Source organism: Oncorhynchus masou, chromosome 28 (genome assembly GCF_036934945.1).
Source record: "Oncorhynchus masou masou isolate Uvic2021 chromosome 28, UVic_Omas_1.1, whole genome shotgun sequence".
NCBI classification, from domain to species: Eukaryota; Metazoa; Chordata; class Actinopteri; order Salmoniformes; family Salmonidae; genus Oncorhynchus; species Oncorhynchus masou.
The window spans coordinates 27671197-27689629 of NC_088239.1; the positions used below are offsets into that span (position 1 = coordinate 27671197).

General features: G+C 41.0%; 1 protein-coding gene and 1 pseudogene across 1 annotated transcript; both read left to right on the plus strand.

Annotated features, from left to right (window-relative positions):
* The first annotated feature begins 883 nt into the window (after positions 1-883).
* LOC135517466 (E3 ubiquitin/ISG15 ligase TRIM25-like) lies at positions 884-13915 on the plus strand. Its single transcript, XM_064941777.1, has 7 exons — positions 884-1527; positions 1933-2028; positions 5473-5706; positions 5898-6057; positions 6207-6285; positions 6466-6538; positions 13455-13915. Exons 1-7 carry the CDS (start codon positions 934-936, stop codon positions 13668-13670), a joined length of 1452 nt encoding a protein of 483 aa, XP_064797849.1. The 5' UTR covers positions 884-933; the 3' UTR covers positions 13671-13915.
* Positions 8641-13117, plus strand: LOC135518463 (E3 ubiquitin/ISG15 ligase TRIM25-like; annotated as a pseudogene).
* Positions 13916-18433: the final 4518 nt, after the last annotated feature.

The following is an 18433-nucleotide window of genomic DNA, read 5'->3' on the forward strand; positions in this document are numbered from 1 at the left end:
GTGTGTGGAGTGTTTAACTGAGGAGGAGGACAAACTACTGCAATTTATACAAACAACATAAACTTAGCAATACTTTACATTTGTCCTGTTCTGGTTCCTTCGATGTACTATTTGAAACAGAATGTGATTGGTCAGGCTGTGGCCACTGAACAAAGTCCTCTCTCAATTAGCTTCTCCCTGTTACTACGACATTCATCAGATCAAGGGCTATTTGCATGTGGACGTAGAATTAGCCTTTTAAAACGCTCTTGCACTTTTTACATTCTGTGGTATCTTTTTGAAGGTATGGGAACATGTTACATTCATAGACAGCTCTATTTGCCTCTCATTTTGAATAACGACTCCAGAAAACGGACATTGAAATAGTGATGGTTTTCATTGTTTCTCATCCTGCATTAGTACCCTTTAGTTTATCTCGTGAACTCTAATGTAGACATCAGAAAAATAACACATTTGGACTAGGAACACAATGTACCTTTTAATGGTTCATTGTACATTGGCTACCCATAATATTCATACCCACAATAGTATACAATGAATTATTCACTTTACATTACGTATCAATATTCAGTATACATTTATGTCTGGCTAATATGTAGTAAGCTTGTTAAAGTATGTGAATAGGTTGCTGTAGGGGTTTAGTCCTGGATCACAATGCATGTTACTGGATCTTCCCCTGTTGGAAAGGAATTGTTACCTCTAAATATATGGCTCTGGAGGAAAGTGCTGAAATAGTAGTGCGCTGGATTCCAACCCAGGCTGCAGAAGTATATGTCACAAAGCAGCTTAGACCCCTAAACAACCCTAGGACACAGGATATTCATTGTTGCATTGGCAGAATCAGGAAGTCCCTCCCCTTCCCACAAACTCTATTCTGAGAAAACAAAACTTCGTCGCTGTGTTTTGGCTGTGTGAAAGTGAACAACAGTCCAAATGGCTCAGCAGGCAGTTCTGCTTGACCAGGACCAGTTCTGTTGTTCTGTCTGTCTGGATCTACTGAAGGAGCCTGTAGCTGTTCCCTGTGGACACAGTTACTGTAGGAGCTGTATTGAGGGCTGCTGGGATCAGGATGATCTGAAGGGGATCTACAGCTGTCCTCAGTGCAGACAGACCTTCACTCCAAGGCCTGCTCTGAGAAAAAACAACATGTTGGCTGAAGTGGTGGAGAAACTGAAGAAGACAGGACTTCAGGCTGCTCCCCCTGATCTGTGCTATGCTGGACCTGGAGATGTGGCATGTGATTTCTGCACTGGGACCAGAAAGCAGAAAGCCCTCATGTTCTGTCTGGTGTGTCTGGTGTCTTCCTGCAAGAATCACCTCCAGCCTCACTATAGTGTCCCTGGACTAAAGAAGCATAAGCTGGTCAAAGCTTCCACACAGCTACAGGAGAACATCTGCTCCCGTCATGACGAACTGCTGAAGATTTACTGTCGTACCGATCAGAATTGTATCTGTTATCTGTGTATGGTGGATGATCATAAAGGCCATGATACAGTGTCAGCTGCAGCGGAGAGGACCGAGAAACAGGTTGGACCAGAATAACTTGTTGGTAACTCTGTTAAAAAAAATAATTTAATATACAGTAGGAAAGCTGTTTGAATATAAACATATATATATATATATATATATATATATATATATATATATATATATATATATAAACATATATAATAAGTTTCATGAAAAATAATCTCTAAATGTATCATAATGTCTGTAGTCTTACACCATTATTTTCTTAAGAGTCCAAAGTTCAGATTAAGCTATATGATATGAGTACTGCAAACAAACATAATAATTCAACTAAAATCATAGATATATCATTTTGCAAAGGGACTTCTATTACAATATAATTCCTACTAAATCATAATGCTATATTATTGCACTACTGGACAAATAAACCTTGATAGCTCAATGAACAGTGTTTCTCCATAGAGTCAGCTGGGGATGAGTCAGCAGAAGCTCCAGCAGAGAATCCAGGAGAGAGAGAAGGAGCTGAAGGAGCTCCAACAGGCTGTGGAGTCTCTCAAGGTAAGTATTATTGACCAGGCACCAGTTAAAAAAAAATCTGGATTATAATCTGGATTCTGTATTGCTATTATTTATTTTTTGATTCCACGATCAGATCTCTACCTGTTTTTTGGGCCAGTTTCCTGGACTGGTTATGTTACTACTTCTCCACTGTCATAGGGAAACAGAGATGAGTTAACTACATGAATAAAAGTACCTAGATTAAAGAGAGACATTTACCAACTGACCACATACCTATTATGCGGTCAATTTAGTTTTTAGTTAGTTACGTTGAAATGTATTCGTTGTAGTGCCTTTCACCTTTTTAAAATCCATCCTGAATCCATCGTTTCCTGTGGGATTAAGATAATCAACATTTTCGGGATCAAAACTATCATAATCACTAATTTTGAGATTAGAAAAATGCAAAAACTGCTTTTAATTCTGGTAAAGGTCAGATTGGATTACCACATTCAGATATATAAGAGGGCGCCGGAGGAGAAGGCAGATGTTTTACGTGCCCCTAACCGATTATGTTTTTTGTTGTTGTTTTTTTGCGTTGTTTGTAACCTATTTTTGTACTTATTTTGTACATAATGTTGACGCTACCGTCTCTTATGACCTGAAAGAACTTCTGGACATCAGGACTGCGATTACTGCGATTATTGCGACTTTGTTTCCTTCAACGAGTCTGACGAGGCCGACGCGAACGATATACTGCTTTCGATATATTGCTTTCTTGGGAACATGCCTTGATCTCCCAGGATTTGCATGAAGAGGAGGTGGAGAAAAAAGGGCCGGAGAACGGACTGCATTCTGAGAATTCGTAGGCGATCGAATAAACCCTCACTTCCTTCCATTCTGCTAGCAAGCCTGCAATCTTTGGACAATAAAATAGATGACCTATGCAGAAGATTAAACTACCAACGGGACATTCAAAAGTGTAATATCTTATGCTTCACGGAGACGTGGCTGAACGACGACATTATCAACATACATCTGGCTGGTTATACGCTGCATCGGCAGTATAGAACAGCGGCATCTGGTAAGACAAATGTATTTTTGTAAATAACACCTGGTGCTTGATATGTAAGGAAGTCTTGAGCTGTTGCTCACCTGAGGTAGATTATCTCATGATAAACTGTAGACCACACTACCTACCTAGAGAATTTTCATCTGAATTTTTCATAGCTGTTTACATACCACCACAGTCAGAGGCTGGCACTTAGACTGCATTGAATGAGCTGTAGAAGATGCTCACCCAGAGGTGGTGCCCTAGCAGCCGGGGATTTTAAAGCAGGGAAACTTAAATCCGTTTGACCAAATTTCTTTCAGCATGTTAAAAGTACAACCAGAGGGTGAAAAAAACGCGACCACCTGTACTCCAGACACAAAGACGAATACAAAGCTCGCCCTCCATCTGACCATAATTCTATCCTTCTGATTCCTGCCTACAGGCAAAAATTAAAGCAGGAAGCACCAGCGACAAGATCAATAAAAGTAGCTAAGCTACAGGTCTGTTTTGCTAACAAAGACTGGAATATTTTCCAGGATTGCTCTGATGGTATTGAGGAGTACACGACATCAGTCATTGACTTCATCAATAAGTGAATCGATGACGTTGTCCCACAGTGACCGTACGTGCATACCCCAGCCAGAAGCTATGGATTACAGGCAACATCGGCACTGAGCTAAAGGATAGAGCTGCCGCTTTCAAGCAGCGAGACTCTAACCCGCAAGCTTATAAGATATCCCGCTATGCCCTCCGACAAACCATCAAACAGGCAAAGCGTTAATTAATACAGGACTAAGATCGAATCGTACTACATCGGATCTAACGCTCACCAGATGTGGCAGGTCTTGCAAACCATTACAGACTACAAAGGGAAGCACTGCCGAGAGCTGCCCAGTGACATGAGCCAACCAGATGAGCTAAACTACTTCTATGCTCGCTTTGAGGCAAATAACACTGAAACATGCATGAGAGCACCAGCTGTTCTGGAAGACTGTGTGATCACGCTCTCTGCAGCCTATGTGAGTAAGACCTTTAAACAGGTCAACATTCACAAGGCCGCAGGGCCAGATGGATTACGAGGACGTGTACTGCGAGCATGCGCTAACCAACTGGCAAGTGTCTTCACTGACATTTTCAACCTCTCCCTGTCCGAGTCTGTAATACCAACATGTTTTAAGCAGACCACCATAGTGCCTGTGCCCAAGAATACTAAGGTAACCTGCCTAAATGAATACTGACCTACAATCCTCACGTCTGTAGCCGTGAAGTTCTTTGAAAGGCTGGTCATGGCTCACATCAACACCATTATCCCAGAAACCCTAGACCCACTCCAATTTGCATATCGCCCCAACAGATCCACAGATGATGGAATCTCTATTGCACTCCACACTGCCCTTTCCCACCTGGACAAAAGGAACACCTCCGTGAGAATGCTATTCATTGACTACAGCTTAGTGTTCAACACCACAGTACCCTCAAATCTCATTACTAAACTAAGGACCCGGGACAAAACACCTCCTTCTGCAACTGGATCCCGGACTTCCTGACATATCGCCCCCTGGTGGTAAGGGTAGGTAACAACACATATGCACGCTGATCCTCAACACAGGGGACCCTCAGGGGTGTATGCTCAGTCCCCTCCAGTACTCACAGTTTACCCATGACTGCATGGTCAAGCACGACTCCAACACCATCATTAAGTTTGCCGACGACACAACAGTGGTAGGCCTGATCACCGACGATGATGAGACAGCCTATCAGGAGGTAATGCGGTGCCAAGATAACAACCTCTCCCTCAACATGATCAAGACAAAGGAGATGATTGTGGCCTACAGAAAAAGGAGTACTGAGCATGCCCCCATTCTCATCAACAGGGCTGTAGTAGAGCAGGTTGAGAGCTTCAAGATCTTTCGTGACCACATCACCAGAAAGCTATCATGGTCCAAACACGCCAAAAAAGTTGTGAAGAAGGCACAACAACGCCTATTCCAACTCAGGAGACTGATAACATTTGGCATGGGTCCTCAGATCTTCAAAAAGTTCTACAGCTGCACCATCGAGAGCATCCTGACTGGTTGCGTCACCGCCTGGTATGGCAACTGCTCGGCCTCTGACCGCAAGGCACTACAGAGGGTAGTGCGTACGGCCCAGCACATCACTGGGGCCAAGCTTCCTGCCATCCAGGACCTCTATAACAGGCGGTGTCCGAGGAAGGCATAAGAAATTGTCAAAGTCTGAAGCCACCCGTCATAGACTGGTCTCTCTGCTACTACACGGCAAGTTGTACCGGAGCACCAAGTCTAAGTCCAAAAGGCTTCTTAACAGCTTCTATCCCCAAGCTATAAGACTCCTGAAAAGCTATTCAAATGCCTACCCAGACTATTTGCATTGCATGCAAAGAACAGGGATTACCCACTTTTACCTTCTCTTCTCTCTTTGTGTCTGAACAGCACTCTGCACAGGCAGCAGTGGAGGACAGTGATAGGATCTTTACTGAGCTGATCCACTCCATTGAGAGAAGGCACTCTGAGTTGAAGGAGTTGATCAGAGACCAGGAGAAGGCTCAAGTGAGTCAAGCTGATGGACTCCTGGAGCAACTGGAGCAGGAGATAGCTGAGCTGAGGAGGAGAAACGCTGAGCTGGAGCAGCTCTCACACACAGAGGATCACATCCATTTCCTCCAGGTAACTAAACTGCCTTGATACAGGTGATACAGAAATTAACTTCTTGTGAAACTGTACATTTTCTCAGTTATACTCTATTCGTTATATCAGTATTCATGTTTTCTGACATCAATAAAATAACATATGATCACAAAATACATTGTGGCAGTCATCTGCTCTCTCTCTCTCACACTCTTTCTGTCTCTCTACAGAGTTATCAGTCTCTCTCCAGTCCCAGTGTTTCTTCAGACTTACCCAGCATCGTTATTCATCCTCTTCAGTACTTTGGAGATGTGATTAAGGCTGTTTCTGATGTCAGAGAGAAACTAGAAGACTTCCTTAAAGGAGAATGGACCAAGATCTCCACCACAGGTGAGTTGAAAATAATACTAACACAATACATAGTGTAAGAACATCTTGTTTAGACCAATCAGAGGTCCTATAGTCATCACTTTATACATCTGCAATATGGTATGCTGATAATATTCTCTCTCTCTCTGTGAATGTCTGTGTGTTTGTAGTGAATTCAGTGGATGTTTTACTGCCTCCAGAGCCCAAGACTAGAGAACACTTCCCACACAGTGGGAGTTTCTTCACCAAGTAACTAGCGGTCTCTTTTTTCTGACACTGCTCACAAACCTTGTGATATTTCAATAGTAGATACTGCTCTCATTGATCTCTGCTCTGCTGTAATCAAAGACAGGGTAGATACAGTACCGTGTGTGCCTTAACTTACTGTTCTAACTCCCTTCATTGGTCTCTGCTCTGTTCTTCTCCCAGATTCTTGTCAGCTCACACTGGACCCAAACACAGCACAGAAATCCGGCTCTCTCTGTCTGAGGGAAACAGAAAGGTGACAGTTAACGGCTGTTAACGATCCGAATCCTGACCATCCAGACAGATTCACTGGTTGGTGGCAGGTCCTTTGTAGAGAAGGTCTGTCTGGGCGCTGTTACTGGGAGGTGGAGTTTCATCATGGGACTGTTTTTATAGCAGTCTCATTTAAAGACATGAGTAGAATAGGAACGGGCAATGATTCTAGATTTGGATACAATGACAAGTCTTGGGGTTTAGAGTGCTCTAGTGATGGTTATCGTTTCAGACACAATAATGTTGAGACTAAAGTATCAGGCCCTCAGTCCTCCAGAGTAGGAGTGTACCTGGATCACAAGGCAGATACTATGTCCTTCTACAGCATCTCTGACACAATGACCCTCCTCCACAGAGTCCAAACCACATTCACTAAACCCCTCTATCCTGGGTTATGTGTTTGGTACGTAAACAATTCTGCTGAGCTGTGTAAACTGTAGAGTTCCCCATATTAGAGTGATGGTTAATGCTCTTTTAGTCTGGTATGTACAATAATTGTTCTGAGTGATATCATCTTAATTGTAGTGCACGTTTCAATCTTATACATTCACATTGATGTATTATCACTTTGATGTACCTTCTGAATAACAACCGCTGTATTGTATCTTGTTCAATGAGTTGTGTTATTATTTACCTATTGATCCTTGAATTTGAATCTGTTGAATGTCCTCAAATATATCTAAGGCCTATCTACTGTATATCAATCTGGTGCTAAACAATATCTACTCAATCAATTACCCAGCAGATGGTGATATGGCAAAATCAAATCAAATCAAATGATTCCACGTTTTTTTGATTGACAGTACCTCTGCCTCTCAGTAAACCACCAGAATAAACTAGATTTCTGTATTTTTGTCCTTACGTTTTATGTTCTAAACTACTTGAGTGACAATGCAATTAAAGAACCTTATATTTAGCAGCAGTGTGTGTGTGTGTGTGTGTGTGTGTGTGTGTGTGTGTGTGTGTGTGTGTGTGTGTGTGTGTGTGTGTGTGTGTGTGTGTGTGTGTGTGTGTGTGTGTGTGTGTGTGTGTGTGTGTGTGTGTGTGTGTGTGTGTGTCAGGGGGCCGTGTCTACCCTGACACTAGGTGAATGTTTACTCCATTTTATTTCATTCATGATCATTAAGTAAAATATAAGTTTAGCTCGAAAACTTCACTTTGGATTCATTCTTTGAAATCCTTTATTTTAAAGTTAACCGAGGATGAAAGTCTACTGCTCTTTATACAAACAACCAAACAACATGGTCCGAGTCTTTTATAAGACTTGGCATTTGTCCTGTTCTGTTTCCATAGCTGTACCATTTTTAAGAGAGAATGTGATTTGTCAGGCTATGGCCAATGCACAACGATTCATCATATCAAAGAATATTTGCACGTGGACATTGAATTAAAATGTTAAATAGCTCAAAATATAATATAATCTGTCCCTTCTTACAGTCACAGTATTTTTGAAAAGGTATAGAAACATGCTACATTCATAGACAGCTCTATTTGCCTCTCATTTTGAATGACGACTCCAGAAAACGGACATTGAAATAGTGATGGTTTTCATTATTTCTCATCCTGCATTAGTACACTTTAGTTTATCTAGTGAACTCTAATGTAGACATCAGAAAAATAACACTTTGGACTAGGAACACAATGTACCTTTTAATGGTTCATTGTACATTGGCTACCCATAATATTCATACCCACAATAGTATACAATGAATTCTGGACACAGAGGTATATCAATCATTCCCTTTACATTATGTTTCAATATCCAGTATACATTTATATCTGGATAATATGTAGTAAACAGGACTTCAGGCTTCGACCAGAAAGCACTCATGTTTAGTCCAGGATCACAATGCATGTTACCTGGAGCAACCCCTGAGAATAATTGTTACCTCTCTAAATATATGGCTCTGGAGGAAAGTGTGTTGAAGTAGCAGTGGTCTGGATTCCAACCCAGGCTGCAGAAGTATATGTCACAAAGCAGCGTAGACCTGTAAACCAGCCGAGGCAACAGGATATTCGTTATTGCATCGGACGACATTCCTCTATCTCCCTCCCGCTAACTAACCCCACCCCACCTCCCACGAACTTTCTTCTGGGGAAACAAAACTTATCTGAATCTCGGTGCCGTTTGTCCGTGTGAAAGTGAACAACAACCGTCCAAATGGCTCAACAGGGAATTCTGCTGGACCAGGACCAGTTCTGTTGTTCTGTCTGTCTGGATCTACTGAAGGAGCCAGTCACTATTCCCTGTGGACACAGTTACTGTTGGAGCTGTATTGAGGGCTGCTGGGATCAGGATGATCTGACGGGGATCTACAGCTGTCCTCAGTGCAGACAGACCTTCACTCCAAGGCCTGCTCTGAGAAAAAATAACATGTTGGCTGAAGTGGTGGAGAAACTGAAGAAGACAGCAATTCAGGCTGATCCCCCTGATCTGTGCTATGCTGGACCTGGAGATGTGGCATGTGATTTCTGCACTGGGACCAGGAAGCAGAAAGCCCTCATGTCCTGTCTGGTGTGTCTGGTGTCTTCCTGCAAGACTCACCTCCAGCCTCACTATAGTGTCCCTGGACTAAAGAATCACAAGCTGGTCAAAGCTTCCACACAGCTACAGGAGAACATCTGCTCCCGTCATGACGAACTGCTGAAGATTTACTGTCGTACCGATCAGAATTGTATCTGTTATCTGTGTATGGTGGATGATCATAAAGGCCATGATACAGTGTCAGCTGCAGCGGAGAGGACCGAGAAACAGGTTAGACCAGAATAACTTGTTGGTGACTCTGATAAAGAAATGATTAAATATACAGCAGGAGAGCTGTTTGAATATGAGATAAAGACATATAATTAGTTACATGTAAAACATTGTCTAAATGTATCACCATTAGCTGTTGTCACACACCATCATTTTCTTAAGAGTCCAAAGTTCTGTTTAAACTATATGATATGAGTACTGTAAAGAAACATAATAATTCAACTTAACAACATAGATAAATAATTTTGCAGTGGGACTTTATTACAATTTTAAATTCTACTCTCTATGGCCCTATATCATAATACTATACTATTGCACTACTGGACAAATAAACCTTGATAGCTCAATGAACAGTGTTTCTCCATAGAGTCAGCTGGGGATGAGTCAGCAGAAGCTCCAGCAGAGAATCCAGGAGAGAGAGAAGGAGCTGAAGGAGCTCCAACAGGCTGTGGAGTCTCTCAAGGTAAGTATAATTGACCAGGGACCAGTTTTTCAAAAAATTCAATCTGGATAATTATTCTTTTTTTTGCAATTTCCGATCAGATCTCTCTACCTGTTTCTTGGGCCAGTTTCCTGGACTGGTTATGGTACTACTTCTACGCTGTCATAGGGACACAGAGATGAGTAAACTAAATGCATAAAGGTACCTAGATTAAAGAGAGACATATAACAATTGACAAAGAAACTATACTGCGGTCAATTTAACATAATGAACCTTCGTTTTCCATTTTTTTGAAAACTCCTCCCCTTAGTTACATTGACATGTATTCGTTGTTGTGACTTTTACCTTTCTAAATCCACCCTGAATCCACTGTTTCCAGTGGGATTAAGATCATCCTGATTATCAGCATTAAAACCATCCTCATCACTATTTTTGAGATTAGAAAAATGCTAAAACTACTTTTAATCCTGATGAAAGGTCAGATTAGATTACCGAATTAGAATTCCTATCCAGAAGATCAGAATATAAATTGTAAATGTTGAAAAACCCAATTCTAACATTTAATCCTATCCGATTTCCGAAATCCGATCAGATAACTTTTGAAAAACTTGGCCCAGAGGACTGGAGATGCACCATTTCACTTGCCTCCTCCAGTCAGCCAGTCAGAGAGAGAGGACACTCTCCAATCCTACGGAGACTCACTGTGGGGAACAGGCTCTCTGGGCTCCCAGTCAGAGATGAAATACACTCTTATAAAAAGGAACCATTAAGGGTTATTCAACCTGTTTAAGTAGGACCGTTTCTGATTCTAGGCCCTTTATGATTCTAGGTAGAAACCTCTGGAAAGGGATCTACCCAGTACCACCGAATGAAAAATACTACAGTTTACGATAGAATATTACAGTACTTACCATTTCATTATATAGAAACTGTAGTATACTGTAGAATACTATACTAAACACAAGTATCTGTTGATCATGTGTAGTACTTACTATAAAATGTTGTAATATACTGAAATACTATTGTGAATACTTCAGTATTATCTACCCCAAAAAACACTGTAGTAAGTAATAATAAAATTGTATTTGTCACATTCGCCAAATACAACAGGTGCAGACTTCATAGTGAAATTCTTACCTACGAACACTTTCCCAACAATGCAGAGTTAAAAAGTAAGAAAACTGTACTATTAAAAAAAAACTATATAGTAACACAATTCAATAACAATAATGAGGCTATGACAAGGAATACCGGTACCCAGTCAATGTACAGGGGTACGAGGTACTTGAGGTAACTGAGGTAATATACACTGAGTGTACAAAACATTAAGGACGCCTGCTCTTTCCATGATATAGACTGACCAGGTGAATCCAGGTGAAAGCTATGATCCCTCATTGATGTCACTTGTGAAATCCACTTCAGTCAGTGTAGATGAAGGGGAGGAGACAGGTTAAAGAAGGATTTTTAAACCTTGAGACAATTGAGACATGGATTGTGTGTGTGTGTGTGTGTGTGTGTGTGTGTGTGTGTGTGTGTGTGTGTGTGTGTGTGTGTGTGTGTGTGTGTGTGTGTGTGTGTGTGTGTGTGTGTGTGTGTGTGTGTGTGTGTGTGTGTGTGTGTGTGTGTGTGTGTGTGTGTGTGTGTGTGTGTGTGTGTGTGTGTGCGTGTGCGTGTGAGTGTGTGTGTTTCATTCAGAAGGTGAATGGGAAAGACAAAAGATTGAAGTGCCTTTGAATGGGGTATGGTTGTAGGTGCACTGTTTTTTGTCACGAACTGCAACGCTGCTGGGTGTTTCATGCTCAACAGTTTCCTGTGTGTATCAAGAATGGTCTACCACCCAAAGGATATGCAGCCAACTGTGGGAAGCATTGGAGACAACATGGTTCACATTCCTGTGGAAGTCTTTCGACAGCTTGTAGTGTCCATGTTTCAAGGCTGTTCAGAGGGCAAGGGGCAGGGTGGTCAAGTGCAACACAATATTAAGGTGTTCTTAATGTTTTGTACAATCAGTGAATAGTATTTATGTGGGCCTCTATGAAGGTTTCTACCTAGAACCCTTTAACTTTTAGGTTGTACATTTTGCTGGAGGGTTGGGTTGTGGGTAATTGGGAATCTCTGTTCTTTGCATTAGTTCACTTACAGTCGGTTGTACCTATGATTTTGATTGTTGTTTATTCTACTTGTATTGTTTCTGGGTTTCGTTGGGGTGGCTAGACTGATACCATCAGTGAGAAAGCTTATTCAGATGAAAAGGCTTCTAGGTAGAACCTTATTCCTCTGTAATAAAATGGCCTGGGGATAAAGTATTCGACTTAACATGGAGCCTTCTCTTCTCTCTTTGTGCCTGAACAGCACTCTGCACAGGCAGCAGTGGAGGACAGTGATAGGATCTTTACTGAGCTGATCCACTCCATTGAGAGAAGGTGCTCTGAGTGAAGGAGCTGATCAGAGACCAGGAGAAGGCTCAAGTGAGTCAAGCTGATGGACTCCTGGAGCAGCTGGAGCAGGAGATAGCTGAGCTGAGGAGGAGAAACGCTGAGCTGGAGCAGCTCTCACACACAGAGGATCACATCCATTTCCTCCAGGTAACTAAACTTCATTGATACAGGTGATACAGAAATAAACTTGTTGTGAAACTATACATTTGGTCTATTATATTTAATTCTGTATATTTGTATTCATGATTCTGACATATGTTATCAATAAAAATATTAGAGAAAATTTTTGTATTTTTTATTATTCTCTCTCTCTCACACACTCTTTCTTCTCTCTAGAGTTATCTGTCTTTCTCCAGTCCCAGTGTCTCTTCAGACTTAGCCAGCATTGTTAAACATCCTCTTCAGTTCTTTGGAGATGTGATTAAGGCTGTTTCTGATGTCAGAGAGAAACTAGAAGACTTCCTTAAAGGAGAATGGATCAAGATCTCCACCACAGGTGAGTTTAAATAATACTAACACAATACATAGTGTAAGAACATCCCAATCAGAGGTCCATGTCACAATACATCTGCATATGTTGATAATATTTTGTGAATGTCTGTGTGTTTGTAGTGAATTCAGTGAATGTTTTACTGTCTCCAGAGCCCAAGACAGAGAACACTTCCCACAATGGGAGTTTCTTCCTCAAGTAACTAGCAGCCTCCTTTTTCTGACACTGCTCACAAACCTTGTGATATTTCAATAGTAGATACTGCTCTCATTGATGTCTGCTCTGCTGTAATCAAAGACAGGGTAGATAGAGTATAGTATGTGCCTTAACTTACTGTTCTAACTCCTCTCATTGGTCTCTGTTCTTCTCCCAGATTCTTGTCAGCTCACACTGGACCCAAACACAGCACAGAAATCAGGCTCTCTCTGTCTGTGTAAACCACAAGATTTATTTCGCCTCTAGATTAAACTACAGAGTTCCCCATATTAGAATGATGGTAAATTCTCTTTTAGTCTGGTATGTACAATTATTTTTGAAGTGATTGAATCTTTATTTTAGTGAGGTTTTAATCACATTCATATTGATCTATTCTCTATTTGATGAAGTCTAAACTAAACTACTGCTGTTAATATCTTTTCTCAATAATGTGGAAGGACCACCAGAGGGCAGGCTGCTCCCACTGACAGTTGCCCAGCCCGACATGTGAGTCAGGGTGATCAAAGGCAATTAAGCGCAGCTGACGGTATTAATGAGCTATTCTATTTCCCCTACAAGAGAGAAGAGGGAACCAGCAGAGAGGAGAGAAGAGGGAACCAGCAGAGAGGAGAGAAGAGGGAACCAGCAGAGAAGAGAGAAGAGGGAACCAGCAGAGAAGAGAGAAGAGGGAACCAGCAGAGAAGAGAGAAGAGGGAACCAGCAGAGAAGAGGGAACCAGCAGAGAGGAGAGGAGAGGAGAGGAGAGGAGAGGAGAGGAGAGGTGAGGTGAGGTGAGGTGGGAGCCAGCAGAGAGGAGATGATGTACTTTTTGGAAGGGAGAAGAAGGGGACAAACTACCTATTGGGACCGGCAATCACAGATTTTAAGATTTTAAGATTTTGTTTTAAGAGGAAAAAATGATCTCCGTAGAGAAATTTGTTCAATTTTAAGGAAACCTGATTCGTTTATTCCACCTTTCCGCTTTAGAGCAACCTCAAAGGACCTGGTTCGCTCACAATAATAAAAAGATTGTTTGTTCATTTCAATAAGTTGTATTATTATTTATCCTTGAAATGGAATGTTTCATTTTCTGAAATCTATGTCGGCCTATGTTGGCTTCCAGCTTGAAATATACCTATTCATGTTACCATACTAGAACATATCAATTACTGTACATGTATAAGGAATGTATTGGTTGGGGTCAATGGAGGGTGGATAAAAACTAGGTGTATGGAAAGTTACTGAGTGAGGAAGGGGAAGTGCACAAAGTTTACACTCTGTAAAAAATATGGTTTTGTTAAATGTATGGCTCCTAAGGAGGGAGGCAAAGGGCAACAGTCTGGTTTCAGTCACTGGTAAGGTAGGACAGCCATGGATTAGGGAGGAGTGAGGAATTCAGCCTGATGAAGTGAGAAAGAACAGTCCTATTACACACACACTTCCAAGCCCACAAAGGTTCTAGCATCAGGCAGGGCCATGACTGCACTAGTGAGAGGATCCAATTAAGTTCCTGACAAGCAACAGAGATGTATTGTCTGTTAGGATGTTGGGTCCACCTAGAGGGAGGATACAGTACCAGTCAAACGTTTGGACACCTAATTTCTTTATTTTTTACTATTTTCCACATTGTAGAATAATAGTGAAGACATCAAAACTATGAAATAACACATATGGAATCATGTAGTTACCAAAAAAGTGTTAAACAAATCAAAATGTATTTTATATTTGAGGTTCATCAAAGTTGCCACCCTTTGCCTTGACAGCATTGCATATGCTTAGTTCAACTGTCACACTCCACGAGACCCCAAAATATAAGCTAAACATTGTAAATGTAAACAAACACTGTATAGCCTCATAACATGGTTAAAACAATTTTGATATGGTTGAAAAGCATATTTTGAAAATCTGAGATGACAGTGTTGTTAAGAAAAGGCTAAGCTTGAGAGATAGCATATTTATTTCATTTCATTTGCGATTTTCATAAATAGTTAACGTTACGTTATGCTAATGAGCTTGAGGCTATAACTGGATACAGGTTTTTTTCATAGCCAAACGTGAACAAAACGGAGCGATTTGTCCTACACAAATAATACTTTTTGAAAAACTGAACATTTGCTATCTAACTGAGAGTCTCCTCATTGAAAACATCTGAAGTTCTTCAAAGGTAAATGATTTTATTTGAATGCTTTTCTTGTTTTTGTGAAAATGTTACTGGCTGAATTCTAGGCTTATAGCTATGCTAGCTATCAATACTCTTACACAAATGCTTGTTTAGCTATGGTTGAAAAGCATATTTTGAAAATCTGAGATGACAGTGTTGTTAACAAAAGTCTAAGCTTGAGAGCAAATGTATTTATTTCATTTCATTTGCGATTTTCATGAATAGTTAACGTTGCGTTATGCTAATGAGCTTGAGGCTATAAATAGGATCCCGGATCCGGGATTGCTCGACGCAAGAAGTTAAATGTATTTGGTTAAGGTGTATGTAAACTCCCGACTTCAACTGTATGCATTTAGTCAATTATACTTTATTCTCCATATCAGTATTCATGTTTTCTGACATTAATTTAAAAAAATGATCACAAAAACATTGTGTAAATTATCTGCTCTCTCTCTCTTATTATCTCACTCTCTCACACTCTCTCTCAAGAGTTAACAGTCCCTCTCCAGTCCCAGTGTCTCTTCAGACTTACCCAGCATCGTTATCTGCCCTCTTTGGTACTTTGGAGGTGTGAATAATGCTGTTTCTGATGTCAGAGAGAAACTAGAAAACGTTCTTAAAAGATTCTTCATCAAGTAACTAACAGTCTCTTTTTTTCTGACACTTCTCATGAACCTTGTGATATATTAATAGTAGATACTGCTCTTATTGATCTCTGCTATTTTTGAAAAACACTATACACAGTTCTCTACATTAGACACATCATTCAAAACTAACAGGTCTTGTGTTTCGTTTGGGAAACTGCTATTCCAAATGCCACACTCATTTACCGATTGCCTACACCCAGTGCTCACGTGTGAAAACACTTATAACTATTTTCTTCACTTAGAAATCAGAACTTGAGCACTATAAATAGGCTTCAGGTTGGCTTTCTTGGTTTGGACAACAATGGAGGCCAATTTTGGAGAGAGAGTTAGAGGAAGAGGAGTGAGAGTATGAGGGGGACGAGGACAAGGAGGAGGAAGAGGACAAGGACAAGAGGTAGGACAAGCCTATTTGTTTATCTTCTACTGTATTTATTTTGTCTGTTACTGTTCATCCCGAAATCCGGATGAAAATACAATGTTTTGAGAAAGATATACATCGCATTTTTCCCCCGCTTGCATTTCTGTTTATAGTGTCAATATATACTGAATATGCATACATACTGTATATATTTGTGCACATACATGTACATGAGTGCTATGACAAACTGCCGTGGACTCCACTGCACACTGAACATGCAAAAGACACAATATAGTAGTGTTTTACATTTGTCACATCCGTGTGTAGTTGGTGTGTATAAGAGCTAATCATTTGATGGTTTGTGTGTAGAGTTTTGATGTAAAAACACAATTTTGAGAAGAGTTCAAATAGTTTTGAATTAAGTGTTTGGTTTTGCAAGAGATGTGTAATGTTGTGTGTGTTTTGGGGTCAAAAACTGTAAAATTAAATAAAAATATCAGACAAAACACACATCCTGACAAGAGAGACACCACACCACTACATAAAGAGAGACCTAAGGTGACAACATAGAATGGCAGCAACACATGACAGCACAGCATGGCAGCAACATAACTTGGCAGCAGCACAACATGGTAGCAGCTCAAATCATGGTACAAAGATTATTGGGCACAGACAACAGCACAAAGGGCAAAAAGATAGAGAAAACAATATATCACGTGAAGCAGCCACAATTGTTAGTAAGAGTGTCCATGATTGAGTCTTTGAATGAAGAGATGGAGATAAAACTGTCCAGTTTGAGTGTTTGTTGCAGCTCGTTCCAGTCGCTAGCTGCAGCGAACTGACAAGAGGAGCGACCCAGGGATATGTGTGCTTTGGGGACCTTTAACAGAATGTAACTGGCAGAACTGTGACTGGCAGGGCCTACGATTGAGACTTGATGTACTCCCTTGGTGACAGGCAGTGGCTGAGACAGCAGATATTCTGACTTTATACACTGCACTCTTCGAGAGAGGTAGCTGGCAAACCAGGCTAAAGACATCCAGAGACAGAGGCATCAATACTCCTTAGCCGGCCCACAAGAATGGAAGGGTCTACTGTATCAAAAGCTTCGGCCAAGTCAATAAAACTAGCTGCACAACATTGCTTAGAATCAAGGGCAATGGTGACATCATTTAGGACCTTTAAAGTTACAGTCAAACATCCATAACCTGAGCGGAAACCAGATTGCATACCAGAGAGAATACTGTAGACCTCAAGAAAGCCAGTCAGTTGATTTTTTTCACAGTTTTTTCCAAACAGGGCAAAATAAAAATTGGTCTATACACCAGAAATTAGGATGAGCTTGATCTCCCCCGTCAAATAAAGGATACATCGTGGCTGCCGTTCAAGCAATGGGAACCTCCCAAGAGAGAAGATACAGATTAAAAAGGTCAGAGATATGCTTGCTGATGATAGGGCAGCAACCTTAAAGAAGAAAGGGTCTAAACCATCTGACCCAGATGTTTTTGGGGGTCAAGTTTAAGGCGGTCCTTTAGCACCTCAGACTCAGTGACCGCCTACAGGGAGAAACTTTGTAGCAGGGCAGGGGGAAAATAGGGAGATTAGGAAATGTTGGACAAGCAAGGAGGCATGGCTGAGTCAAATAGGAATCCTGAAGTGGTGATTTAAGAGCTCAGCCATGTGCCCCTTGTCATTAACAACCACATAATCAACATTAAGGGACATGGGCAGCTGTGAGGAGAAGGGTTTATTCTTCAGGTATTTAACCATTTTCCAAAACTTCTTGGGGTTAGACCCACAGAGAAAGAACTGTTCCTTAAAGTAACTCACTTTGGCCTTCCAGATAGCCTGAGTGCACTTATTTCTCATTTACCTGAACGAGAGCCAGTCAGCCTTTCGCCAAATGGAATTCTTGAGGTGGAGTAACTTTGCCAGATCACGGTCGAACCAGGGGCAGAACCTGTTTTTAATTCAAATGTTATTTATGCGGCAATGTTTGTTAACAATACCACTGAAAATATAAAAAAAGAAGGTCCGAGAGTATTCGACAGAGGTGATCAAGGTCATTCTATACCAATTTACAGAGGCCAGGTCATGAAGGAAGGCTTTCTCACTAAAGTTTTTTAGCAAGCGCCAATGACAAATCAGGACAGGTCGTTTCGCAGAGCAGCCATTTTGAACACAGGCTGTAAAAAGGTGATCACTATGGTCATTACAGAAAACACCAGACTGATACCTATTAGGATTATTTGTGAGGATAACATCAAGGAGAGTAGCCTTTTCTGGGTGTTTGGAATCAAACCTTGTGGGATTGGTAATAATCTGAGAAAAATTTAGGGAGTTCCATTGCTTTCGGACTTGGTCAGGTAATATAAGCATGTCCCAGTTTATG

Bases quoted from the DNA above. Each gene is read 5' to 3' on its own strand.
- LOC135517466 (XM_064941777.1), top strand. From the start codon at position 934: ATGGCTCAGCAGGCAGTTCTGCTTGACCAGGACCAGTTCTGTTGTTCT. The intron at 1,528-1,932 runs GTTGGACCAGAA...GTTTCTCCATAG, and splicing joins CGGAGAGGACCGAGAAACAG to AGTCAGCTGGGGATGAGTCA. The intron at 2,029-5,472 runs GTAAGTATTATT...GTGTCTGAACAG, and splicing joins AGGCTGTGGAGTCTCTCAAG to CACTCTGCACAGGCAGCAGT.